Below are 26,785 nucleotides of genomic sequence, written 5' to 3'. Positions count from 1 at the left end.
TTTTAACTGACACATCATTGTACATATTTATGGGGCACAGTGTGATATTTCGATACATGCATACAACGTGTAATGATCAAATCAGGGTTATTCACATAGCAAACATATCATTTTGTTGTGTTGGGAACATTCAAAATCTGCTCTTCTAGCTATCTGAATATATACAATAAATTATTAATATAGACAATATATTGTATATTGTATATAATTTATATACAATAAATTATAAACATACAATAAATAAATATATACAATAAATGAATGAATATATACAATATAATATTCTACTGTATGTTATTAAATACACAATATAAATTACTAATTTATTGTATCCTCCCAATTAAATTATTAATTATAGTCACCCTGCAGTGCTATCAAACATGAGCACTTATTTGTCTTATCTAGCTGTAATTTTGTGCTCGCTAACCAACCTTTGGCTATCCCTGTCCCCTCCCCCAACCTCTAGTAACCACAATTCTACTCTCTACTTCAATGAGATTAACTTTTTTAGCTTCCACATATGAGTGAGAACATGTGGTATTTGTCTTGCTGTGCCTGGCTTATTTCACTCAACATAATGTCCTCCAAGCTCATCTATGCTGCCTGAATGACAGGATTCCTGAACAATGATTTCTTGAGAAAGTGAACATACCTTCTTTCTTTTAAATTGTTTTGAAAATAGAAAGTGCAGTGAAGGACCAGTAATGAGCCTTATGTAAATAAAAGATGTAGGATAGTGTGGATGTCACACTTTCAAGTGCCAATGTTACTACATCTGTCCTGTATCCAAGAACAAAACCAGAAATCAGAGTCTAACCAAGCAGTATGATTAAACTGCTTAAAATTGCCCCCAGGCCAGGCACGGTGGCTCATTCCTGTAATCCCAGCACTTTGGGAGGCCTAGGCAGGTGGGTCACCTGTGGTCAGGAGTTTGAGACCAGCCTGACCGACATGGTGAAACCTCGTCTCTACTAAAAATACAAAAAAATTAGCTGGGCGTGGTGGCACATGCCTGTAATTCCAGCTACTTGGGAGGCTGAGGCAGGGGAATTGCTTGAACTAGGGAGGTGGAGGTTGCAGTGAGCCAAGATCGTGCCATTGCACTCCAGCCTGGGTGACAAGAGTGAAATTCCATCTCAAAAAAAAAAAAGGCTCCAAATTCTAGTAGGAGCTGTGGAAGATGAAAAGCATCGTATTAATATCCACGATTTATTGAGTGGATATAGTCTAGCCCTTAATCCTCATACCAACCCTGTGGGATGTGTTATTGGTGTAATTGCTAATACCACATACATTGTTACTGTCAGGCCTCTGAGCCCAAGCCAAGCCATCGCATCCCCTGTCACTTGCACGTATACGCCCAGATGGCCTGAAGTAACTGAAGAATCACAAAAGAAGTGAAAATGCCCTGCCCTGCCTTAACTGATGACATTCCACCACAAAAGAAGTGAAAATGGCCGGCCCTTGCCTTAAGTGATGACATTACCTTGTGAAAGTCCTTTTCCTGGCTCTTCCTGGCTCAGAAAGCTCCACCACTGAGCACCTCACGACCCCCACTCCTGCCCGCCAGAGAACAACCCCCCTTTCTTTGACTGTAATTTTCCTTTACCTACCCAAATCTTATAAAACGGCCCCACCCCTATCTCCCTTTGCTGACTCTTTTTGGACTCAGCCCGCCTGCACCCAGGTGATTAAAAGCTTTATTGCTCACACAAAGCCTGTTTGGTGGTCTCTTCACACAGACGCACATGAGAGTTACCATCGCCACTTTGCAGATTAGAGAACTGAGGCATAGAGGGGGAAAACAATTATCCAAGATGATCATAAGAGGTGGAACAGGGATTTGAACCTAGTCACTCTGCCTCTAGATCTGAAGCTCTTAATCAAGGAGCCTGGGCTCTTGTTGGAGAAAATGCTTTATCGATGTGAAAACATTCACACACAATGCCTGATAGCATTGTGCTGAAGTGTGGTTCCAATTATAAACGTGGTAGGAATTCAGTCTGGAGAGGAACTCCCAGTGCCTGGGCACGACTGTGTGCTAGGCATTGTACTGGGTGTTTTTCATCCTTCCCATTTAAGGAGACGGAGCATGGCATATATGGAAGGAGAAGGGGGAGCTTTGGAACTGGACAGGTAGGGTTTAAATCCTGGTCCTGCCATTTACAAACTGTGTAACCTCTGGGAAATTACTTAACCTTTCTGATACGGTTTCTTCAATTGAAAATAGGGATTGTAAACAGCTACTTTACAGAGGAGGGTTTACTGTCATAAAACAGTACCAGCCTATGGTAGATGATGCTATTGATTCAATAGATACTGATGAAGTCCCACATATCGGGGAGTAACACTATCAGCCAGAATAAGCCAGGTTATGCTGCTTTAACAAATCCCACTGACTTAAGTGAAGTTTAGTATTTGCTGACACTACTTTTCCAATGCAGATTGGCTGGGATTTTCTGCCATCTTTACACAGAGACTCAGGCTGGCTTGGGGAGGCTCCAACTTTGTACCACCATGATTGTCAAGATAGGAAAAAGAAGACACGGGGATTTGCTCACTGGCTCCTAAAGGTTCCAGGTGAAAGCAACACAATCACTTCTGCTCTCATTCCATTGGCCTAAGCAAGTCCTATGGTCTCATCTAACTTCAAGAGGATGGGGTAGTGGATTTCTACCACATCGCAGGGGAGGGAAAGAAGTAGAAAATATTTTAAAATACTACTGTAGACACAATGTATTTATCTCTACAATAGATCTGCTAATCCATATCTTAAAGAGAAAACCGAAGCTCTGAGAGGTTATGTCATTTGACCAAGGCCACACAGCCAATCCTCTGGGAAGCCAGGACTCAACCTGCATGCCACTCATCCTGACTGTTGGATCTATAGGCACAACGTCCACAAACTTTGGATAGAAGCAGAACAGTTACAGGATGGGGGGCAGGGAGGCCCTGCAAATGCGGTGGACAGAATAGGAATTGAATAGGCACGATGCGCCTTTGTGTTTGTGTTCTGTGATTGCTCCTGGGGAAGGGAAGAAGGGGCAGGGGAGTTTGTGTGAAATATCAGTAGAAGAAAAGTTTGGACAGGTAAGAATATCACGCGTCAGAGTACAGCAGAGACACGTGTGGAGGATGAGGGCAGTGTTTCAGGCCATTACTCTGGCAGCAGTGAGGAGGCTCCCGGGGAGGGTTGGGGAGAGCGGGCTGTTGCAGGAGTCCGGGGTAAGGTGACCAGGGGCAGACAGCAATGAAGGCGGCGGGAATGTAGAGGAAGGGCTGGACCTGAGAGCTGCAGAGGAGGCCCCAGTGAGGTCCACTGGTGGAAAAGAACCGCCATGCGATCTGCAGAACACCAAACCTTCTTCAGCCTTCACTCTTCCCACCCCAGTCTGGTACACTGCACCACTTGTTAAAAAAAAAAATTTTCCCTAAGATCTCTTTTTCTCTAGCCTTCTTCCTTATTTTTCATGGTCTCTTCTTAGAACGGCGGCAGCCACGCCGCGGTGGGAGGCCCTTCCTGCCTGACCCTTACCGTGCGGGGTACCGTTCCTGTCACCATCGCCAGGATCTGGCCCTTCCAGTGAAAGGAAATCTCCCAAGGCCTAAAGAGGCAAGAGGCCTGCAAATCGCCTCCTGCTCAGCAAACGGGTTGCTCAGCAGGCCGGGGGTCCTGGTCCACCCCAGGTCCCTGGTTTGCCCACCTCCGATGGCGGCCTTCGCTGGCAGGGTGGGCGCCTCTGGGGAGCCAGCTCCGTCCCGGCGCCTTTAGAGCCCCATCTCTTCCACGTCCCTGGCCTTCCTCCCCTTCCAGGCGGCTGTCCCCGCCGGGGTCCAGATGGTGTCGGAGGGCCGGCGGTTCGACGGCGGGCCCGGGGTTCAGCCTCCCGGCCTCCCTCCGTCCCTGACTCTCCTTTCTTCGGAGAGGGCGCGGGGGCCGGGACCAAAGCGCCGCTCTTGGGGTTCTCCTGGACTCGGAGTTGCCCCAGGCGGGCGCAGCTCTGCCCCGCGGGGTGCCAGCCTCGGCGGGCAAGGTCCGTGAGTCACCGCCTGTAACCGAACACCAGGCCTCCCTGCCCCCTCCCCCAGCTCCGGCCGCCAGGCCGCGGCGACACCTACAAGAAAATGAAGGGGCGCCCAGGCCCGCGGCGGCCCCGGCCGTATCGCGAGCAGGTCCCGGCGGCCCCCGGCTCGCGGCGCTCTTTCTTCCCCGGCCCCGGGGCTCGGCCAGCCGCAACCGCCGCCCCGGCGCCAGCAGGAATCCAGGCCGAGCGACCGGCCCCGGAGCCCGAGGCGGCGGAGGGCCCGCGGTAGCTGCGACTGGCGAGCCCGAGAGCGCCCGGGGAGGGGGCGCCCAGCTTGGAATTTCCCGGTCCCTTCCGGCCCAGCGAGGACAAAGCACTCCTGGCCGCCGCCGCCGCCGCCGTGGCCTACGCCGCGCCGCACAAAGGGCGAGTCGCGACACGCTCCCATCCCCCTCCCAGCTCACGGCGGCCCCGGCCCCGGGTGGCTGCAGGGAGGTGGGGGAAGCCCTGGCTGCACCGCCCCTCGCTCCCCCTCCCCTGGGGCCGCGCGAGCGCCGCCCCCGCCCCGTCTGCGCGTCCTCCCGGGGAGGGGTTGGGGGGCGCGGCGCCCCACATAACACTCCCCCTCCTGCGCTGCGAGCCACCCTCTCCCCTCCCTCCTGCAAACACCACCGCCTCCCCTGCCACCGCCGCCACCTCGCCCGACGCTCCACAGCTCGCCGCGGCCGGGGGGCGGTGCGCGGACCGTGCGCGCCGCGGGCGCCAGATGTGCAGTCCCCGCCGCCGCCAGTGACCGAGCCGCAGTCCGAGCGGTATCGGGCCGCCTCCCTGATGCTGCGGGGGCGACCTTGAGCGTACAGCGGCTTCCCTCGGTGGGGACCCCGACACCCCAGCGCTGTGCCCGGTCTTGCCCTCTGTAGCCCGGCTCGCCCCGCGCTTGGACATGGAAGGGGCCGCCGCGCCTGTGGCGGGGGACCGCCCCGATTTGGGGCTGGGGGCGCCGGGCTCTCCCCGAGAGGCGGTGGCGGGGGCGACTGCAGCCCTGGAGCCCAGGAAGCCGCACGGGGTGAAGCGGCATCACCACAAGCACAACTTGAAGCACCGCTACGAGCTGCAGGAGACCCTGGGCAAAGGCACCTACGGCAAAGTCAAGCGGGCCACCGAGAGGTTTTCTGGCCGAGTGGTGAGTGGGGCAATCCTGGAGGGTGCGGGGGGCGCTGGGTGGACGCGGCCGGGGACTGAGGGCGTGCGAGGCGGGGGTCTGTGCGCCCTGGGGGTCTCTTGACAGAGAGGGGGCTCATTGGGAAGCCCCGAGACAGACTCCTCACTCTTTCTCCAGCACCCCGTGACTCAGGCGTGTCTCTGTCCTGAAACACTTGTTACATCCTGTCTGCACATATTTTATTTTATTTTTTGGTTTGTTTTTAAAAATTTAATCCTAGCAGCAAAGGAATGTTTTAGATTTGCAAACACTTTGCAGCGTTGGGACGGCCGGGGTCTCTCTCCCTCGCAGGCACACATTTAGACCATGCCCCGAAACGCCTTATTTCCACAACTCTCCAAAGAACCGCATTCCCAGCTAGGAGCTAGCCCCTCAAGTCCGGTGTTTTGTAGGTGTCCCTACCCCCTTCCACCCATCTGCCCGCAGCTCCTTGCTCTGCATCCTCCCACTCAGACTCTGCATCGCCCTGATACTGCTGTGACTGCAAGGGAGGGCGACTCTTGCCTGTTTTTGAGACAAGGTTAGGGAGCAAAAATAAAGACTACTGCAAGCCTGAGGATTCTAACAGTTTGCATCATGGCTTTGGGAGGACCGAAATGTCCAGGGCATGGGTAGCTACAGAGATAGCTGTGCTTAGTTGCAGCAGGCTCAGTTGTGTTTCAGCTCCTGGTTGCAGGGCTACCAAACGGCTGAAGGGGTCTGGCCCCGCTGCTCTTGTGACAGCTGACACCCTGCCAGGGTCCTGGCACCATTTGCACAGCTCCAAGGAGTGCTTTGAGTGCCTTGGGGTCTGTCTGCCTTGTCCCAGCCTTGGTTTGTTGTTATTTTCACTTCTGCAGAACAGGCCCTTGAAATCCACACTGCTTGTGGCTAGAGAGTTGGGTTCAAAGTGACTGACTGTTGCAGAAAGATTTTGTGTGGTGTGTGGCAGAAAATTAACATGGTTCTTTGATTTGAAGCAGATCAGATGTATTCTAATCGATTTAGTGCCAAAGTCAGAAACTGATTATGGGACTCCTTGTGTGCACTTTTGGGGGTGTTTTGAGGGCTCAGGTTTGCTTATAAACAACAAATGACTGCAGGGAAAAAGGAAAATGAGCTGTCAAATAAAATAGCAGCTTAGTATTGACATGTTTCTTTTGCATTTCGGCAGGAACAGTTCTGTGAAAAAAAAATGGGGGTGCCAGTCAGCAAAGTTCAGTCCCCAAATTCTCAAATATCTGGATACCCGGATAACGCCCTCCCAACCCATTTCTCAGATTTGATGTTTGGGTCTATATAACTTCGTCCCATAACGTTATTTTAAAAAAATCTGTTATCAATTAATTGGAAATTTGAGATGGCTCACATTTCTTTTTAAAGCTGGCTCTGTAATAAATTCTACAGCCAGCAAGTAGTTGAGAATTCACTCTGGGCAGGTGCCATTTTCGTAGGATGAAATTGTTAAAGGGGAGGGTTGTAAGGGTGGCCTCTGATGAAGGCAATTTCAGGTTTGTGGAAGAAGAGGCTGGGAAACGTGCACTTCATTCATGCTTTTCTTCTGAGGTGATATTCCCCAGGCTGGATGTTGAATAAGCAAAAACTAAGCTTAGATCCCTGCTCATGTTGTCTTAATAGCTGCTGAAGAATCGCACTGGGAAGGTGGGAAGCAGAATAATGAAAAACAGACGCAGTTCGAGCTGCAGGTTGAGAATGTGAGGCTATGAGGGGTTGTTGAAGTGGTAAGGGTGTGTCTAGGGTCTGTGAAGGGACCCCAAAGTCTAAATGCTGGGGCACTACCTCAGACCTTTCTAACGAACGAACCCTTGTCTTATGGCAGACGCCTTTCTGAGCGTCAGTGGGACTTCCTGTCAGGCGTTCTTGAGCTGTCTGATCCACAGACTAGGTTAGAGTGAAAGGGATTTGCATCAGTAGGCAGGAGTCCGCCTTTCTCTTTTGGGGGATGTCTTTCTCTGTATTTGCAGAAACTGAACATTCCGTCAGGATTTAGTCAAGCGGCCACGAGGGGGCGCCCTGAGAACGAGAGAGGCTTCTTTACCAGCCGCAAATCTGAAGTCCCGCTGTGTTATTGTTCAGCCCTAGTTCATTTTCCCATTGTGCTATTAATTTCAGCTAAATCTCTTGTTTTACCCCAAAATTATGTAAAGATTTTAAATCTGGCAGCAGACCCACGCCCAGAAACTGACAGTCTCTAAAATGCTTCGTTTATTCATGAGGCTGCTTTCTCCTTGATAGCTGAGCTTACAGAATGTTAGCCAGATCCCTGGGTAAAAACCTTGCATAAAACAGATGGGAAAACTGAGGTTTGGGGAAGGAAAGTCCTCCTTGGCCCCCCGTCCTCCCCCTGCTGAGCACACTGCTCACAGACGGTGTTAAGAACTTAAGTGAGAAACAGGAATTGTCAAGTGGAAAATTTCCTGTGACTGGCTGAACAGAAAATAACACCAAATAAACAAAAAATTGGTCAACGAGTTGTTCTTGCCCATACAGTGCCTGGTGACTCAGAACCTGTTAAGAGCAGTAAGACATTTTCATCTAAAATATGAACTTGGAGTTTTCTTCTGGTACCAGCGATGTGCTAAACATTCACAACATGCTTTGAAGGTGCAGTTGAGGAGAACTGAAAGGGCACTATCTTAATTTAGCCTTTTGATCTTTGGGTAGAATTTTGAAGTGATGTTTTATTTTCATTTGCACCAGTGCCTTTTACAGCATCTCTCAAGAGGAGCAGTGGTTCTAACGTGTTTTACTAATGTGAGTGGCCCAAGACAGGTGCCGAGTATGGGGTTGTATGAAATGCTGTGAAATCAACATCCCTGTTGAAAGCAGGGGTTCTTCTCAGAGAGGAGAGAAGTTTCTAAAACATGAGGATGTGGTGGTTTTTAATTGCATACCTGGAAGGACCTTCTGAATAAAACGAAACACAACACAGCATCATTTTCTATGTGCCGCGAAAGGCAGTTCTGAAGAGAAGTGCAGAATGAGATGCTTGGAGTCAGCTGGTGTGACCCCCCTGTGTGTCGTCCAGGCACTCTCCTGCAGTCTTGCAGCCTCTGCTAAAGCATGTCCATGAGACCAGGACTCAGAGTGGCTTGTTCCAGAGATGAACAAGCTCAAAAATGAGGCACTCTTGCAGAAAGGCAAAGAGCCCTGGCTTACATTCAAATCCTTGATCTATCCCCTACTAGCTTTGTGTCTTTTGGCAAGCTATGTGACTTTTTGAAACCTCAGCTTCTTCATCGGTAAAATGAGCTACTAAGAGTACCAACTTCGTAGACTTGTGAGAACTGAATACAGTGATCTATATAAAACCTCAAAAGGGGACATTAATCAATTTAGTTCCTCCTTTTAGCAGATTTTTTTTCTCATCTCATTTTAGGATTTCATTAGATTTTAAGACCATCAGAGAGACAATGCATTGTATCTTGCAGAGAGAGATAGAAGAAATAATCAACTTTTCAGAGTAATAAAATAAATACCAAATTAATTAGGGAGGTGTGTCCATAGGAAGATGAGATAATTAGCCAGATTCAGATAGGATCTGAACGCATTTCTCAAGTCTTGAATTTGGGCCTTGTTTATTGCACAACTTTTGTTTTGGTACAGTTTTGGGCAGGCCTTTTGGGTGAGCCTCTGTGTCATAATTCGGCATGCATTTTCTTTGAGCTAAGCTCCCTGGACCTACAGGCCACACAAAGCATTGCCAAAAAACCCAAAACCAAAGCCACACAATTTTATGTCCTGTGATCACCTCGATGTCAAGGGGCCAAGTTCAACTTCCTCACTGTACCAGGTTATCTCTAGTGAGCAGTAGGTGGTGTGGTGTGAGCTGGAGGCAGGGTCCCTGGGGGGCAGTCTGGGATGGGAGTGGCAGGACTGGTGGGCAGTGTGTGCCCCTCCCCCACAGTCTGCCCTGGTGCCCCTGGCCACTAGAGCATTAGCTTGGGTGATGGGGCATCCTCACCTAGCAAGCCAAGTGTTTTGACCAAAAATGGGTGTTTTAAGCACCCAAAGCTATTCATAGCCTCCTGCTGGAAAACTGCAAATCAGGGAGGCAAATTAGCAAACTGGCCTGCCAAGCCAGGAGGTGTGTTGACGTCACATGCACAGTGGCAGAAGTGCCATGTTGCAGCTAAGGCCCAAATATAGTTTTAGAGTGTAAGGGACCATGGCAAACATGTGGTTCAAACTTCTCATCTTCGAGGTGGGACCAGTAAGGCGCAGAAGTGTTAAGTGACTTTGTTGAGGTTGCACAGCTCTTGAATGATGGAGCTGGATCTTAGAAACCCGATTCTTGGTTTGGTATTTTTCCATCACTCATTTAATAAATCTTTACTAGAGAGAGACATGGGCCTCACTCTTAAAGAACTTATAATCTAGTAGCAAAGGTGAAATGTACTTGCAAACTAATTCTGTTCAGTTCAATGAAGATTTATTGCCATCTGCCATGTGCTACTCACCATGTTAAATGCTGAGACATAGAAATGAGTAAGACCCAGGGAGCTTCCAGCCTGGTGAAAGAGAAGGCGGAAGTAGTTACTAGGCATGAGTAACTCTTCCATAGAGGATTCGATTGTTTCAGGTGATTTTCAAGTTGGACAACAGTTCATTGAAGCTTAGCTCATGAAAGTGAGTTTGATCCTGGACAGAATCATATTTCTACTGCTACCATTATTTACTACCAGCTGATATTTTTGAAAGCTTGTGGTGCATCCCACTGTGCTAAGTGCTTTAGAGACATTTTCCCTCACTTAACCTTCACAGCAACCCTGTGAGGTGTAAAATAGTGAGACCCATTTTACAGATGGGGAAAATGACACATAGGGAGGTTAGGTAACTTGCCAATGGTGTCTGACCAGTTTCCAAACGAGTTTGTTTGGAAACCCAATGCTGCTAGAGGAATTGAGAACCTTCCTTAATGTTGCACAGCTGGTGACCTCTGGATTTGGGTGTGGTTCTTTGCTAATGGTGCCAGAAGAGCAGCCATGGGGTGATCGCCCACCCTTCCGGAAGGGGATCTAGAGGAGGGGCCAGGGCATACTGTGGGATTAGAAAGTGTTCTCCAGCTAATGGGAGGACAAGTGCTGTTGAAAATGACCCTTGATTTGGGTTTCAGAGGATTGGAATGTGGGGCATTCCAAGGCATTCATTCACTTGTGTTTGGGGGAAGGTGAATATTCCAGGTGGCTTGGAATGCAGGGTTTGTGCTGGGACACAATGGGAGGGCAGGATTGGTAAGGTAAGATGGGGGTAATAATAATAATTGATGCTAATGGAAATAATAGCAACTAATACTTCTTGAGTGCTTATAACATGCTAGGTGCATGTTAACTGATTTAATCCTTATAACAATTCTGCTATCATCCCATTTTCTAGATGAAGAACCTGAGTCACAGAGAGGTTAACTAGCTTGCTCAAGGTCACAGGCAGCAGCAGAGCCAGGTTTGGACCCAGGCAATGTGAATGCAGAGACCTTGACCTTAACTCTTCCTCTAGAGGGGTCTGAGCTGGGTTCTGATCACAGTGGGGCGTTGAGCCCGTCAGTTTGGTGTGCTGGCTTGGAGCAGGGAGTTTTTGCAAGAGTTGAGGTTGGGAAGATAAGAATCAGAGCCAAGTTAGGGAGAAGAGATGTGCCTGCTTCTGGTGAGCCATCTGTTTGTTGGTCTGTTTGTTGGACCTCGAGGAGTTTGTTGTAATGAATCAGGTCAGGGAGCTCTTCACCTGGACACATACAGAGTCCTTTGTTTCCCAAGCAGCCTCAGACCCTGGAGTCCCTAGGGGGCTTTGAGGGGTAAGCTGGTTCACTTCCCTGCCTGCAGACAAAAATGCCCCCACACCATGCCAGTATGTGTTGATCTTGCTTCCTCCTGGGAAGCAGCAGGAGATAAGGGTTTGAGTCAAGGTATCTTGTCTGTTGCTGTGTCCTGTGTGTCTTGAATCCATCCTGCATAGATACTTATTGTCAATGCCTCACGTGGTGCCAAGCACATAGTAGGTCCTCAACAGAGGCTTGTAGGATGGAACTGAAGTGAATACATTGAGCGAGAGAATATCTTGGGAGGTGTGGAAGTTGTACATTATCTTTCCTGACCTCAAGGAACTTCAGATTTGTAGGGAAGGAAAGACAATGGTTGGAAATGAATGGCAGGTTACAGAGCAATGTCTGAAAAGACAGGCAGACCCTTTTCTGCACGAATTCCCCTTCTGTTACGTTTGCACATGCATTTGTTAGGGAGAGACGTATATCCAGGGTTTGTCAGGTTTCTGGCCGTGGCTTCCTGTCCTCAGTGGCTCCAGAGTCAGACAGCAGAAGTCTCATTTGTCTTTCCCACATGAAAGTCCTGGAGCATCTGTAAGTTATGATTTGTGAAGTATCTGCTTTAAAGCAGAATGCATTTATCATCGTGCTGGCCCAGACGACATTGTAGAGCGCAGGAATGAGAGGATCCCAGGCCTCAGAGTAGGAGGGGCTGGGCCGGATGACCCACCGTGAATGGAGTCTGGCTGAATTGATAAAATTCCCTGGAAACAGCCCAGGAGCAGCCAGATGTTGGCTTTACAGCAAAACTCTTCGGTAAACTTTTAACTGCATGTGAAAACCAGGGCTGGGCATTTCCACTTCTAGGTTTACCCAGGAGAAATGCAAACATATGTCCACACAGAAACTTCTACACAAATGTCTATAGAGCATTATTATTAGTAAGAGCCCCAAAGTGGAAGGAACTGATGAATGGATAAATAAAAGGTGGCACATCCATTTCATTTGTGGGATATTACTTATGATCTATTCCATAATTTTATTTATGGAATATTTTTGGACTGTTATTCAACAGTAAAAAGAAATGAGGTACTTAATACATGTGACAGCATGGATGAACCTTGAAAACATTATGTTCAGTGAAAGAAGCCAGACACAAAAGACCACAGATTGTATGATTCCATTTGTATGTAACGTCCACAAGAGACAAATCCATAGAGACAGCGTAGATGAGTGGGCCTGCGGCTGGGGTTGGGAGTGAATGGGGAGTAGCTGTTAATGGGTGTGGAGTTTTCTGGGGGGTGCTGAAAATGTTCTAAAATTGTGATGATGGTTGCACCACTCCGAATATACTAAAAACCCCTGAATTGTGCACTTTAAATGGGTGAATTATATGATATGTGAATTACATCTCAATAAAGCTGGTAATAACTTAAAAAGTGGGGGGGGCTCAGGGTGGAGAGTGGGAAAGGGGTGGAAGCCTGTATCTCTCAGGCCTCTAAGATTCCAACCTCTGGTTCCACAGAAATCTCACACTCATTTTGTGAGAGAAGCGAAGACAATATCCTGCCAACCATGGTCAACATAGAGAGCCCCAGGGCCAGGCTGCCTGTGTCTGTATGCCAGCCCACCCCTTGAGAGCTGTGTGACCTTGGGCTAGTGACTAATTTTTAACCTCTGGGTTCTTTGCTAGGGCTCACAATAGTTCTTCTTTTATGGATTGTTGAGAGGAAGCACCGAGGTGACATAGCTAAGCCTTTTGCCTGGTGCCTGGCACACAGTAGGTGCACAATAGATGCAGCCAGGGCGATTGCTACTCTACAAGGCACCTTTGTGCAAATTAAAAAAAGGCCTCTTCTAGGTGTATATATATGAAAAGGCTTCTGTCCTGGCCAGAAGCATCCCCTCTCCTACTAGCGGCTCTGTGAGAACGACGCGGGCTGGGGCCCATTCACCTGCCCATCGGCTGGTGCCTTGTGCATGTATGATCTGCACATCCCTGCTTGGCAGCCCTGGTGGTAGCTTGCTTTATTCTTCCTCTTAGCTACCACTTGTCAATACTCTGTGGCTGAAGCTTCCCCATAAGAAAGACCTAACATCCCCACATTGGGGCTCAACACACCTGCTCTTCTTTTCAATCTAGCAATAAACCAGATAGATGTATTTAATGTGTGCTTAACAATGTGTCCAGCACCATAGAGACTTTCAGAGGAGGATATTACAAGTCCTGCCATTGAGATACCTAGAATTTAGTTGGGGCTATTAGATTCAGACATCTGGAATAATCTGAGAACAATGCAATAATCTGAGTATAGAAATGAGGTGTCGAGGCTGGGCACGGTGGTTCACGCCTGCAGTCCCAGGACTTGGGGAGGCCGAAGTGGGTGGGTCACTGGAGGTTGGGAGTTTGAGACCAGCCTGGCCAACATGGTGAAACCCCGTCTCTACTAAAAGTACAAAACTTAGCCAGGCGTGGTGGCTCATGCCTGTAATCCCAGCTACTCGGGAGGCTGAGGCAGGAGAATTGCTTGAACCTGTGAGGCGGAGGTTGCAGTGAGTGAGGATCGCGCCACTGCACTCCAGTCTGGGTGACGGAGGCAGACTCCGTCTCAAAGAGAGAGAGAGAGAAAAAAAAAAGGAATGAGGTGTGGAGGAAGAAATCCCAGCTGTCGAATCAGACAGACTTGGGTTCAAATTCTGTCCTGCTACCCAGGAGCTAGATGGTCCCAGGCAAGCTGCTCATTTTCTCTGGCTTCTGTTTACTCATCTGGAAAATGCAGCTATGAAATATCCTACCAAGTGCAAAATATCCTACCAAGTGAGATTGCCATCAGAAATAGGATTTGGAAGCTTCCAGCACAGAGCCTGGTGCATAGTAGGCTCTTGAAAACTAGAGGTAATATTACTGTTTCAGGGAGAAGTACTAGGGTGGAGTACCCAGTGACCTTCTTATCTTGGCTCATGGCTCTCCATGCTTAAAATCCTCCCATGGTTGCATGGGACCCAAAGTCTGAATTTACCATGTCCTTCAAGGCTCATGCATGGGTCTTCAGACCACCACTTCCTTACTTCTTTGTTTGAGCCCTGTGTCTCGTGTCCTTGTGAGCACATGCAGAGTGTGTGTTGGACTATTTGTAGGCTCCATTCTTCCTTGTCTATTAGAAAGGCAGCAGGGCTGCTGTCTGTCTCACTCGTCACTGCAGCCCAGCCTGTAGCCCAGTGCTAGGCATCTAGTGGGTGCTCAGTAAGAATGAATGAATGATTGAATGAACAATTGCAGGAAGAAGCACCAGCAATCCTGAGAAGGGAGAGGTCTGTGAAGGCGGGAGTCAGCAGGGAAGGCCCTGGGGCTCCATCCTCCTCCTTCTCTGGGTCACGCCTCCCCTTAGCATTGTATGCACAGCATTGCCAGGTGCTTCTCAGTGACAGCAGCTGGAGAGGCGGCTCAAGCCCATCCCAAACCCATTTCCCACCCTTGGAGGCTGCTCCAGGCGGGTAGTTTTTCAGAGCTCAGCAGCCTCCGCAGGCTGCTCTCACACTGGCCTGGCTTCGTTCAGAGAGTCCAGCCCTCCATCTGAGAAGCCCAGGTAATCAGCTCTGCAGAGTGTGCAAGGTTTAGATGCAAAATGCATCTGCAAGGTTTTCAAAACATTTTTTTCTGGGTTGTAAATCAAGTACTTTAAGTATTGCAAACCGGCTGGGGTGCGGAGTTAATGTATGTCTTGAAAAAACACCATCATGATTTGCCTTTTAAATTTGAGAAAAGAATTCCACTTCCCTTACTTTTATTAGAGATATGGAGATCTCCAGGGGGAAGGCGCTAAGTGGAGGCTGTGGTAGGTGTTAGCTCCTTCCCTGGAAGGGCGGGGAATGGTGAGTGGCTTAGGGCTCAACTTTCGTCTATTTGGCTGAAGGGCAATTTCCCTGTTTAAAAAAGGTAGCAGCTGCTTCTCTTAGTTATCTCCAGCAGGACCCCATTCACTTTTGTCTGTGTCAGGCTCACGGGCCACAAAGGTGCTTGATTGCAGCAGGTTCAAACGAAGCCTTGCTGGCTGCTGCCATTTCACTATGAACTGGGCTCAGCTCACGAGTGGTTCACCCCAACTGCCAGAGGTCACTCATGTCCCAGTCTTCTACAGGATCATGGAAGGGAAGTGGACCGTCCAATCTATACCTCAAAAAGAGAAGCGGGAGTGGTGGCTCATTCCTGTAAATCCCAGCACTTTGAGAGGCCGAGGTGGGTGGATTATTTGAGGTTAGGAGTTCGAGACCAGCCTGAACAACATGGCAAAACCCTGTCTCTACTAAAAATACAAAATTGGCTGGGCACAGTGGCGCACACCAGTAATCCCAACTACTCAGTAGGCTGAGGCAGGAGAATCACTTGAACCCGGGAGGCGGAGGTTGCAGTGAGACAAGATTGCACAATTGCACTCCAGCCTAGGCAACAGAACGAGTCTCTCTGTCAAAAAAAAAAAAAAAAAAAAAAGAAAAGAGAGAATTTGGAGCTAGGCTTCCTGGGTTTGAAAGAACATGAACCTCCAATGTAACCTTGAGATAATCAACTGTGACTCGGTTTCTTCGTCTGTGAAATGGGAGTTGCAGTGTTAACAAATTGTATGTCGAGTTCTTAGAAAAGTGTGTCGCCCACAGTGAATGGTCCATAAATCTAAGTTTTGGAAGGAGGCCTCTTTGGAAAGGCAGGATGGGGTCTTGGTCCTGTCTGTCCCTGCAGCAGCCTGGGCACGGGGCATTGCACACAGTAGGTGCTGCTGTGTCGAGCACACTTGCTTCACTTGTAAATCGAGGGCCTGAGACAAAAATATCCTTAAGGGTCCCTTCCAGCTCGTAGGAAGAGAATCCTAGGATTCCCTGAAAGGCTGCATTTCCTATTGCTTGTTTTTTGGCAGAAGGACTCCTTGCTGGGGAAAGCAGGAAGTATCTTCAATTCTCATACACACTTTGCAAGTGTACGGAGAGTCTCCCTGTGTAGACTGTCAGCCTATGTTTAGGGAGGTCTGCTCGCCTTCCCTGCTCTCTGGTTCTGTGGGATGCAAATACATTCTATTCAGCTCAAGGCAGCCAAGGCTTTCTTAAATACGTGTATGAGGTGGCTTCTGAACTAGACTCTATGTGAGACAGAAAATGTTCACCCCTGCTGGGTGTGGTTGCTTCTGCCTGTAATCCTACACTTTGGGAGGCAGGGGGGTCGCTTGAGGCCAGGAGCTCTAGATCAGCCTGGTCAATACAGTCAGACTCCCTCATCTCTACAAAAAAATTGAAAAGTTAGCTGGGCATAGTGGCCTGCATCTGTAGTCCTGGCTACTTGGGGGGCCAAGATGGGAGGATTGCTTGAGCCCAGGAGTTGGAGGCCACAGTGATCTACGATCACACCACTGCACTCCAGCCTGGGCAACAGAGCAAGAACTTGTCTCAAATAAAAGAAAATAAAAAGAAAATGCTCATCCTCAAAGAACCTCTCAGTTTTCTCATCTGTAAAATGGGTTGGTAATAGAACTTAACTCCTAGGTTGTCACAAGGACTCATGGACCACACACACTCTGAGAACAGTGCCTGACATGAAGCCACTTGTCAAGCAGTGTTATTTGTTATTATTTGTGATTCAGAGGAGGGTAAGTTCATGTTCTGCTGGGCAGCTCAGAGGAATCTTTGCTCATTCCTTAGATGCTTAGACTTTAAAGGGGCTTTGCTTTTGGTCCCAGTGAGGCCAGAGGCTCCTGGCTGCCTCTGCTCTCAGGATCTCCCTGTGGACACCACTTATTCTTCCCAAGGCTTTAGCAGTGATTGGGCACATTGAGCACCCAGGAGAGCTTGGCTTCTTGATCCTGGATGACAGGTAGGCTAGAGGCAAGATTCCAGGGTTGAGGAAAAGACTTAAGAGAGCCCTGTCCCCAGGGGAAGGGATGTTTTTGCAGTCTCACTTAGAGGGAAGAATTGACTCATATGTTTACTACTATTTCATCCTTGAAGATGAACAAATAAAGCTAACCTTTACTGAGCACTTTGCCAGGCTCTGTGCTGAGTAATTTGCCTGTGTCATCTCACTGAATTCTTAGAACCATTCTATGAGATAGATGCTGTCACCTGACTTTGCCCAGAGGTAACTGAGGCCCAGGGCCCCACTGTTTGTAACTTGGGGATGATGGCAGGAAGACAACCCATGTCTGTCTGAGCTTGAAATTATGAGCCTAGACTGCTTCCCAAGAAAGAGTAGAAATATCTCTGTCATTTTTTCTTGTGGCAGGTGTTCCCTTCTGCCTCTCCCAGGTAGCTGGTTTAAAAATATTTATTCAAATAGCACTGTGCTAGGCACTGGGGGAGGCAACAGGGAGTAAGATATTGCCCCATTGAGTTCACCCACCTCTTGATTCTAGAATGTGCATCTAACCCTGACATTTGAAGATCCTCAGTCTTTGTGGTCCACATTTATCCCTCCTTGCTGGTCCTTTTAAGGAGACTGATTTCTTGTTGTATTTATTTTTCTTCTTTAATCTCTCAGAATTTTATTACTTTCTATCAAACACATCCGTTAGGCAGCCTTGGCTTTCTCAGTATCAATTAAGACAGATGCCAGCAAACCTTAGAAGCTCTCAGTGGTCCTTGAGGCAAGATAATTACCTTGTGTGATTCTTAGTAGATTTGAAAGTGAGCTCTTTCTTCCATTAGCAGAAGCCATGCAGGGAAGAGACTAATAGTCTGTTTCTCTGGTGAGCTCAAAGCCCAGCCGTGAACGTGTTTGCCTGGAAAGACAGGGCAGTGATGTGCTTGCTGCTCTGGGAAGAACCTCATTTTGCATCATCCTCATGGTTAGTGGGTATCTGCTTTTCAGGCAGGACCAAATGGAACACTGAGGGAGGAAATGAATGAGTGTGTGGGCGTGAAGCAGGTAGTAGAGATCCTGGAGAGGAGAAAAATGAAGTGGAAATCTCCACTTATTTGGTTGTGTAGGAAGGTCCAGAGCAGAGGGAGCATTTTTCCCTTAACAACCCTAATAGCAGGAATCATTGAGTGATCAGTGTGTGCCAGGCACTATTCTAACTATTTACGTGCTTTTTCACCTTCGAACCTGTATTATTATCACATTCATTTCATAGATGAGGAGGCAGAGGCTTAGAGGAAGTCCAATGACTTGCCCAAAGTCACAGAGCCGGGATCACAGGATGTAGGGCTGGACCGTCTGACTTCAGGGTTCATGATTACAACCACTGTTGGAGCCGGACTTAAAGCACAGAGAAGTTGCCTCCGTGCTTGGGAAAATAGCAATATGAAGAACTTAATTTCATGATCCCAGTCGTTCTATGTCTTACTCATTTATATGCTCCCAGTGCCTAGTTCAGTGCCTGGCACACAGTCAGAATGCAATAAATATTTGTCAAATGGCTGTGGAGTGTTATGAGTCTGGGTATGTTGGGAGACTTGGCTGCTGGTTCCATCACTGCCACAGCTTAAGCTGTGTGACCTTGGGCAAGACATGCCCCTCCATGGCTTCAGCTAACTTATCTGTAAGGTGAGCGCTCTGGGCCAGATTTTTGTTTTAAAATTTATTATCCATTCAACAGATATTTATTTATTTATTTATTTATTTATTTATTGAGATGGAGTCTGGCTCTGTTGCCCAGGCTGGAGTGCAGTGGCGTGATCTCGGCTCATTGCAACCTCCACCTCCCGGGTTCAAGTGATTCTCCTGCCTCAACCTCCCGAGTAGCTGGGACTACAGGTGTGCACCACCATGCCTAGCTGATTTTTGTATTTTTAGTAGAGACGGGGCACAGGCTGGTCTCAAACTCCTAACCTCAGGCGATCCACCTGCCTCAGCCTCCTGTAGTGCTGGGGTTACAGTCACGAGCCACCACACCTGGCCATTTAACAGATATTTATTGATTGCATTTTCTGTGTGAGATACCACTCTGGATGGTAGGGAGACAGCCATGGTGAGACAGATGACATTTCTGCTCCCTTCCTTGCAGCTTACATTCCAGCCACTTCTAGAAACTGCATTTTGTGAATCTTCATGTCTTGCCCCAAAATTGTTTCAAAGTGGCAGTTGCTGAATTCTCTTCTGTTTGCCTTCCCCTACTAAAAGGCAAGCCAGGGCAGGGGTTTTCATCAGTTTTGCCTACTGATGTACCCCAAGTGCCTAGAACAGTGCTTGGCAAGTTAATATTGCTGATGTGCATGCATGCATGAATGATTGCAATATCTCCTCTGCTAATGAGATCCCAGGACATAAAAATTCTAGGGCTGAAGCCTAAGAAAAAATTAAGGAGCAAAAATCAAATTTTCCAGGAAAAAATCCCATTTTCCAGGAAAAATACTGTCTTTATAAAGGCAAGAACAGTTAAGATTGGGATGGTTTATTATTATTCCTGCTAGTTGAGGGATTAGGGAATCAGGCAGGATTCCTTACTTTTTCATCTGGTGATGCTTTTTGCAAACCGCAGAGAAAACAAAACAAAAACAAAAACTCTTCCTTTCCCCCAACCCCCTTGCTTCAAGCAGAAAAAGCACTTGCTTCTTAAAACAGCTCATGAAGGAAAAAATTATAATGAATATTTTGCATTTCTCTGGTGGCGGCACAGTCTGAATTCCATTCAGCCCCACAATGAGTTCTAATTTTATGAAATGTTTGGATTAGCCACCAATTTTCCGGTGGAATTTAGGAGGCTTGTACTCGTACTTACGCTTGAAGCGAAGAAATCTCATAAAATCCTTGCAGTGTCTTGGGCCCAGTGGGACGTTGTAGCCAAGGACAAAATGACCATCAGCAGAATGACGGGGAGGAAAGAGATCTCTTTGGCAGCTGTGGCCTGGCTTTGCAGATGATGGTGTGATCCTGAGCTGCAGTCTCTGGGGCTTGGCCGGGCTGCATACCATTTTCAACTGATCATGGGCTATAAAAATTCCAGCCCAAGCACAATGCCTCGTACCTAACCTTGTTCTTTCAATTCCCAGAGCCAGAGAACATTAGGGCATCTGGTAATTGGGTGAGAGGCATTTGATATAGCACATGGTGCTCTGTCTTCCCCTCCTCATAGCTCATGTTGCCTTGTGTTGTAATTTCCAGCTCACATATCTGCCTCTTTGCCTCTCGACCTGCACTGTCTAATATGGGCACATATGGCTATTAAAGTTAAAATTAATTATAATTAAATAAAACATTCAGTTCCTCGGTGGCACCAGCCACATGTCAAGTGCCCAGTAGCCCCATGTGGCTAGTGGCTATCATGGGATGTTGCAGAATAGATCATTTCCACTATCATAGAAAGTTCTGCTGGGCAGGACTAGTGCTGCTCTAGACACTAGGTTGAACGAGGACGTGGCACACACTTGGCCCCTTACCTTGCTTTATTAGCTCCGTAGCACACGTTATGATCTATAAAGTATTATGTCTCTGAGCAACCTCGTTCATCACATTTTTTGTATCTCCGGTGTCTAGAACAGTTCCTGGTATGCACTAAGCACCCAGTAACGATTTTGCAGAATGAATGAAGTTGCCTGAATCAGCATTGCTTTGCATGAGCCTAACACATAGTGAGTCTTCAAACAAATGGAACAAATAATTCTAGAGGTGAAACCATGGAATGGATTCATCTGATATTTGTCGAGCATGGACTACAGGTTGGGTGTTATGCGAGGCTCTGGGTATATAGTGATGAGCAAACAAACATAGATCCTCTGGGTAAGGAGCTTATTCAATCCAGTGGCTCTTAAATTTTCAGGGATGTGGGAATCTCCTAGGTGCACCTGTTAAAATATACCATCCTTGGCACTGACCTCAGAGAGTCTGATTCTGATTCAACAGGGTTGGAGTGGGACTTAGGGACACCCGAGTATCTTCTGCATTTTAACCAAGCAACTCAAGTGAATGTGATGGGGGAAGTCCATGGTCTTTATTTTGAGAACACAGCTCTGGACAATGGGAAGCTAGTTGCTGTATTCATTTGGGGATACACCACATCATTTTCTCTCGTCTATACCTTCTCTTGTGATAAATGGAGGGTTTTAACCAAGCAACTCAAGTGAATGTGATGGGGGAAGTCCATGGTCTTTATTTTGAGAACACAGCTCTGGACAATGGGAAGCTAGTTGCTGTATTCATTTGGGGATACACCACATCATTTTCTCTCGTCTATACCTTCTCTTGTGATAAATGGAGGGCTCCTATTTGGGCCTGAAACTTGAGGTTTCTTTTCTTGTTATCCAATCATGGAGTAGTAATAATGGCAAACAATTACATAGCAGCAATTACATGCCAGGCGATAGTCTAAGCATGTCAATCACTGACCTGAATTCATCCCCATGGTAACCCTAAGAGGTGAACACCATTATCATCCCCATTTTTCAGGCGGATAAACAGGCACAGAAAACTAAGTCACTTGCCCATGTTTACACTCCTTGTAAGATCTGAAAATCCTGAACTGCTGTGATACTGCCGCTCATGGCCACTGGACTTGGGGCAGCTGCCTCCTGAATGCCCAGTGTGCCTTTTTATCCTTTTCTGCTAGTTGCTTGGAATCAAAGTTCCAGTATACTTATGAAATGCCTGTTTAGGGGATTACCACGTGTGGATGTTATGAGCACTGTTGGTCTACAGATATCCACCCCTGCCCCCAAGGAGCTTAACTGTTCAATGGACATTCCCTTGGGCCTACTGTGCACCAGCCCTGTGTAGTACACCCAGGCATAAGACTTGCACTTGATCTAATGGAGGAGACAGAGGCACAGGCAAAGAGTTTCTGAGAAAGTGTCGCACACAAGATAGGTTTTCTTCTAGATGAGAAAAGCAAAGCAAATCTTTAAGATTGGGTTTTCCTCACTTTTGCTACTTGTGACTCAGTTTTTACATAGTTTTGCTGTTTCACCCAATAGGGGTGTGTGCATGTGTGTGTGTTTTGTGTGTGTAGGGATCCACCAACCCGTTCTGTCAGCACTCTTGTTCATACCTGCTTTTCAGGAGGGATGTTCCTCTCCCCACACCCCCCCACCTTTTTTTTTTCCCCAAGACAGGGTCTCGCTCTGTACCCCAGGCTGGAATGTGATGGCACAATCTCGGCTCACTGTAACCCCTGCCTCCCGAGTTCAAGTGCTTCCAGTGCCTCAGCCACCCAAGTAGCTGGGATTGCAGGCACCCGCCACCATGCCCAGCTAATTTTTGTATTTTTAGTAGAGATGGGGTTTTGCCTTGTTGGCCAGGGTGGTCTTGAATGCTTGGCCTCAAGTGATCTGCTGGCCTTGGCCTCCCAAAGTGCTGGGATTACAGGTGTGGGCTACCACGCCCAGCCTCCCACCCTTTTTTAACCACTTAGAAAGACAGGAGACCCCTTAGAACTGAGAGCTGCTTCGAACTCCTAACCCACATGGGAGAACCTTGAAAAGAGAAGCGTGAAATGAGGAGGGGTTAACATTTAGAAACCACCTTGTGTGTGCCTTCTGCAAGATACACTAAGTGATGCAGTTTACATACATTATCTTGTACGGTCTTCACAGCAGCTCTGTGACGGGGAGTGATGATCGTCCTCACTTTAGGGTTAAAGAAACCGATGCTCAGACAGAATGGCTGATCTGCTCAAGAAAGCAAGAGAGCATTGGAGTTAAAAGCTCGGGTCTGCCTGACCCCGCTGTGGGTTCTTTCCACTATGTGGCTAGTTCTCAGGCCTGGCTGAGCATGAGAATCACCTGGGATCTTTTCAAAACACTGATATCTGGACTTTACCCCAGGCTAACTAAAGGAGGCTGTCTGGGGAAGGAACTCAGGTATCAGTATTTTTAAACAGACCCATAGGTCACTGTAATGCACTGCTAGGGCTGAGAGCCACTGGCTAGAGCATGCTGACAGCAGAAGTTCAAGGGTCTGCTCTCCTGAAGGTGTCCCCATCCATGCCTGGTCAAGCTGGGACCTTGCTTACAGGAAGGTGAGCCCCCTCCTCCATCCTCGCCCCTGTGGGACTGGTGTGTCCGAAGCCATTGCACTGGACCTGGGCCGAGACCTCTTGCTATCTTGCATCATAGGCTGCCTGTAAATCAGCAGCTGGCTTGTTTTCTTTTTAGGCCCCAGTTGTAGTGACCTTTGACTGTCTGTTTATTTCAGGGAAATAATTCCATCCTGCGAAATCTATTCCCTGGGGGCTACAGAAGTACATTTGGAGGGACTTCTGTTAGTGGGGTGACCTGAAATGGCTTCTCAGAAGAGGCGACAGCTGCTCCTTTTCTCCCAGCCCCCTTCTCACTTTGCCCCCGACATCGTCCTCTGAGTCTCAGATTTTGAAGTTCTCATTGTGGTGTTTGTATTTGCACATGCCTCTGCATAACGTCTGTTCATTATTATTATAATAATAAAAATGATAAGAACAGCCAGCATTTTTGGAGCAGATACTGGATGTTGGGCACAATGTTGGGCATTTTCTCTATGCCATCTCACATCACTTTGCCTTTTCTTGGCAATGATGAGGGCAAATCTAAGTCTGAAATTGGACTTCTTATCCTTAGCAAAGGGCCAGTTGCAGTGGTGCTGTAAGTTTCTGGTCCTGTTGGAGGCCATGGTCTGTAGAGACTGCGATATTGGAAGTGGTAGACTTGGCTGAGATGAGGGTGGGTAGTTGGCTCATTGTGTGGACCGGTGTGGGAAAAGCAGAGAGTAGCCCAACAGCCCCTAGTGTTCAGCCTGCCATGAGCCTCAGTCAAGGGAACGGAGAACGCTGGTTAATCGGATGCTTTGGTTAAGTGGAAATACTAATAAGTTACAATAGAGAGCTCTAAATATATTTTTTTCCAGATAATTGAAGCTCACCCATTTAAGAGCCAATCCTCTTAAACATTGTAGGCGTTTCTTCAGGAAATCTTTCTCATCAGGATGCACACTTTCTTGCCTTCTTAAAACAAAGTCCCTTGAAGATAGTGAAAACTTTTTCTTGATGAGTTTGAGAAAATTCTCCTCAATGGTCCTCTGTACTGTGTTTTGGAGTTCTCATGTCTGCTATTTATAGTTTGTGTCTGTCATCTCCCTTATTAACTTTCATTCCTCTTTGTGACCTTTTTAAAAAATAAAATTCTTCTTTTCCCTTAGCGAAAATAGTGCATGCTCAATACTGAAAACTCGCCAGATACAGAAAAGTTAAAGATTAAAGGGAAAGTGAGTTGTCATGTCTTGCTTCTGTCAGTGAGGCTGTGTCTAGCAGCTTTCTAGTTCCATTTTTCCAGCTTCCCTACAGATTTTCTGTGACTAAGCTTTCCTCGTAATTGTGTTAGTAGGAAAACTATGGGTGACCATCTGCAGGGGCGCCGTGCATGGAATCCATGGCATTTCTTTGAGTGGCATTTCTAAGGGCTTATTTCCATTCCCCAAAGTCTTCAGGGCTGAATGGCGCTCCAAGCATGAAGTCGTGTTTTCTGGGTAACAGGATGAGCCACCTTGGAGTAAATAGGGCTGGTCGGGGTCACTCAGTTAGGATGTGGCTGAGCTGGGTCTCTTGACGCAAGGTCAAGTGCATTTCCTATTTTGCTACCTCTTACCTGTGTTTTACACTACAGGTTAAGAGATAGTGGTTTTGTCATAAAGAAGCTATTGCTATATTTGGATAATTAAAACCAGGAAAAACCTACCTTTATCTCAGTCATCTATGTTGCTCAAGTGACAGATTTTTAGATTTCTTTTTTGAGGGAGTAAGAAGTAGAATTTAGTCCCCTTGTTAGCATGCCAGACCCAGTCCCTGTTGGAACATCAGTCTTAGATTAATACTGAGATGGACTCAGAAATACACTTGAAAGCAACTTGCATTATTATCCTTACATAGCTTACATTTTATGACCTGCTTAAAGATGCAAGGAGCATAAATCTTGGGAAGGATGGTCTTATTTACTTGTTCGTCTTTTCTGCAGATGGGATGCTCACATTAGAGCCGGGCTGGCTTCAGATGTCTGCTCCAGGATATTTTAGCTGAACTGTATGAGTCCATTAAACAAATGTAAGAGTTTTTGGGAAAGAAGAGCAGTGTCTCAAACCAAATGTTTTACATGGAGAACATCTGGGGAATATTGGTATTTGTGTGTACAGTACATCAGAAAGCAGCTTGGCGGGGTTCCGCAGGGATGTTTCTGGCCTGTGGTTGCTGGATTTGACAGTTTTGTTGTAAGGGAATGGTTCTTATAAAGTATTGCCATCAAAGCAACGCTTGATCCAGGAAGGAGTGTCCTTGCTTAGCCGCACATTCAAATTGTTCTGATTAGCTCCCCGACCAGACCTTCCACGACATTTGAGCAATCTGCTATCTGAGCTAGTTTCCCCCAAGGCTTTACATTCCAGAGAAAGGAAGCATCACAATGCCAGGGCTAAGAGTGTTTTCTTCCTTACCACATATTTCCATAGATTTGACAAATGTGGAAACAGGCGTGGTCCAGTGGAAGCAGCATTGGCCACTGGATCCAAGTACCTGGGTTGAAACTTGGGTGGGGCCTTTGTGACCTGTGGAAACTTGGGGAGTTCTTGATGGTTTCTGTTTTCCTCTCCTGCAAAATTTCTAGCTTATCTCATGGGGTGGTGATGGGGGCAATAAAATGAAGTGGGATGACATTGTATCTATAGGTGGGAGGCCATTCATACAACATGGTATTGCCTCCATGGATTTGTGGTCTTAGCCACAAGTACAGAGGCAACCTGGACCAGAGTGGAATCTGGGTAGATTGCCCGACTTCAGCAACTTGTAGATATTGGGCCAGGTAGTGGGTGGATAGGTAAGAAAGGAATAATTCTTATACAAATTAAGACATATGATAGTCATCATTTTTGATAAAATTAAGCTCAACAAATATTTATTGGAAGTCTACTACTATAGAGCCAGATCCTTTCCTAGATATTGAGGACACAGAGGGGAACACAGCAGTTCCTGGCTTGCAGTCTCTGCTTGCTATGTCTGGGGCATTGACAATGAATGACCTTCCCTTTTGTTAGGCTATATACTGACTGTCATTATGTAGCATGGACAGTGGCAGGTAAATAGTTTGTAGGTGTGAACATTATTTGGCAGAGAATGAAGCTGGACTTCCTGCACCTTTGTGCAAAGTAGGTCAATGTTATCCTTACTGAATCCCTCCCCTGAAATGGGATGAAGCACCACAATAATTTGATACTGCATTTTTGTGGTGTTTGACGAAATTATTATAAAAATGACATCTATGTGGGTCCTGAAGACTGCATTTCAACTAGTACCGGTCAAGTGAAGTAGGCCCATTTTATGGAGGAGATGACTGAGTGTAAGGCACGCAGTATGAGAGAGAAGCAGCAGCAACATTGCCTTGGCTTTTTTTGGAAACGGGAAAATGAATAGCTGAGCAAAGTGAGACTCGGTTTTCTGGTTTGAATTGATAGTTATTTAGGAGCGTGAGAAAGACACAGGGATAGAAATGGGGGAGCCATGCATGGAATGACTTCTCAAGAGGCCCCATCTCTGTGCATACACATCATGTGTCTGTGGGCTCCCAAAAGAACACTTTGCTGGGATCGTTCTTGAAACCTTAGAAAGAGCATCTCCAGGGCTAGCTCTAGAGTCGTGTGCCTGCCTGTTGGCATGGGAGAGGGTGAAGTATCTTGGTCTCTTTCAAAAGGCATCTTGGGGGTAGGAATAGTCCTCACAGTGAAGTCAGGGTGTTCCTCCCAAAAGGAGGGTGAATAGGGAGGGGCTGGGCAGGGAGGAGCCCCTGTGTCTACTGGCCTTTCCAGCAGGATGGTAGGCAACTTGAAGGGTAGGTCTAGGTCATGTTCTCTGG

At 47.4% G+C, this 26,785-nt stretch overlaps 1 protein-coding gene across 1 annotated transcript in view; it reads left to right on the top strand.

The window, feature by feature from the left end:
• The first annotated feature begins 4,638 nt into the window (after nt 1–4,638).
• The window catches only part of NUAK1 (NUAK family kinase 1), a 75,740-nt gene continuing 53,593 nt past the window's right edge, over nt 4,639–26,785 (top strand). The window contains exon 1 of the mRNA XM_003832551.6: nt 4,639–5,208. Coding sequence (XP_003832599.1) covers nt 4,969–5,208 — 240 coding nt within the window. The 5' untranslated portion in view covers nt 4,639–4,968. The remainder of the gene's footprint in view (nt 5,209–26,785) is intronic.

Source organism: Pan paniscus, chromosome 10 (assembly GCF_029289425.2).
Source record: "Pan paniscus chromosome 10, NHGRI_mPanPan1-v2.0_pri, whole genome shotgun sequence".
Taxonomy (NCBI): domain Eukaryota; kingdom Metazoa; phylum Chordata; class Mammalia; order Primates; family Hominidae; genus Pan; species Pan paniscus.
This window is presented reverse-complemented; position numbering and strand designations above follow the sequence as displayed.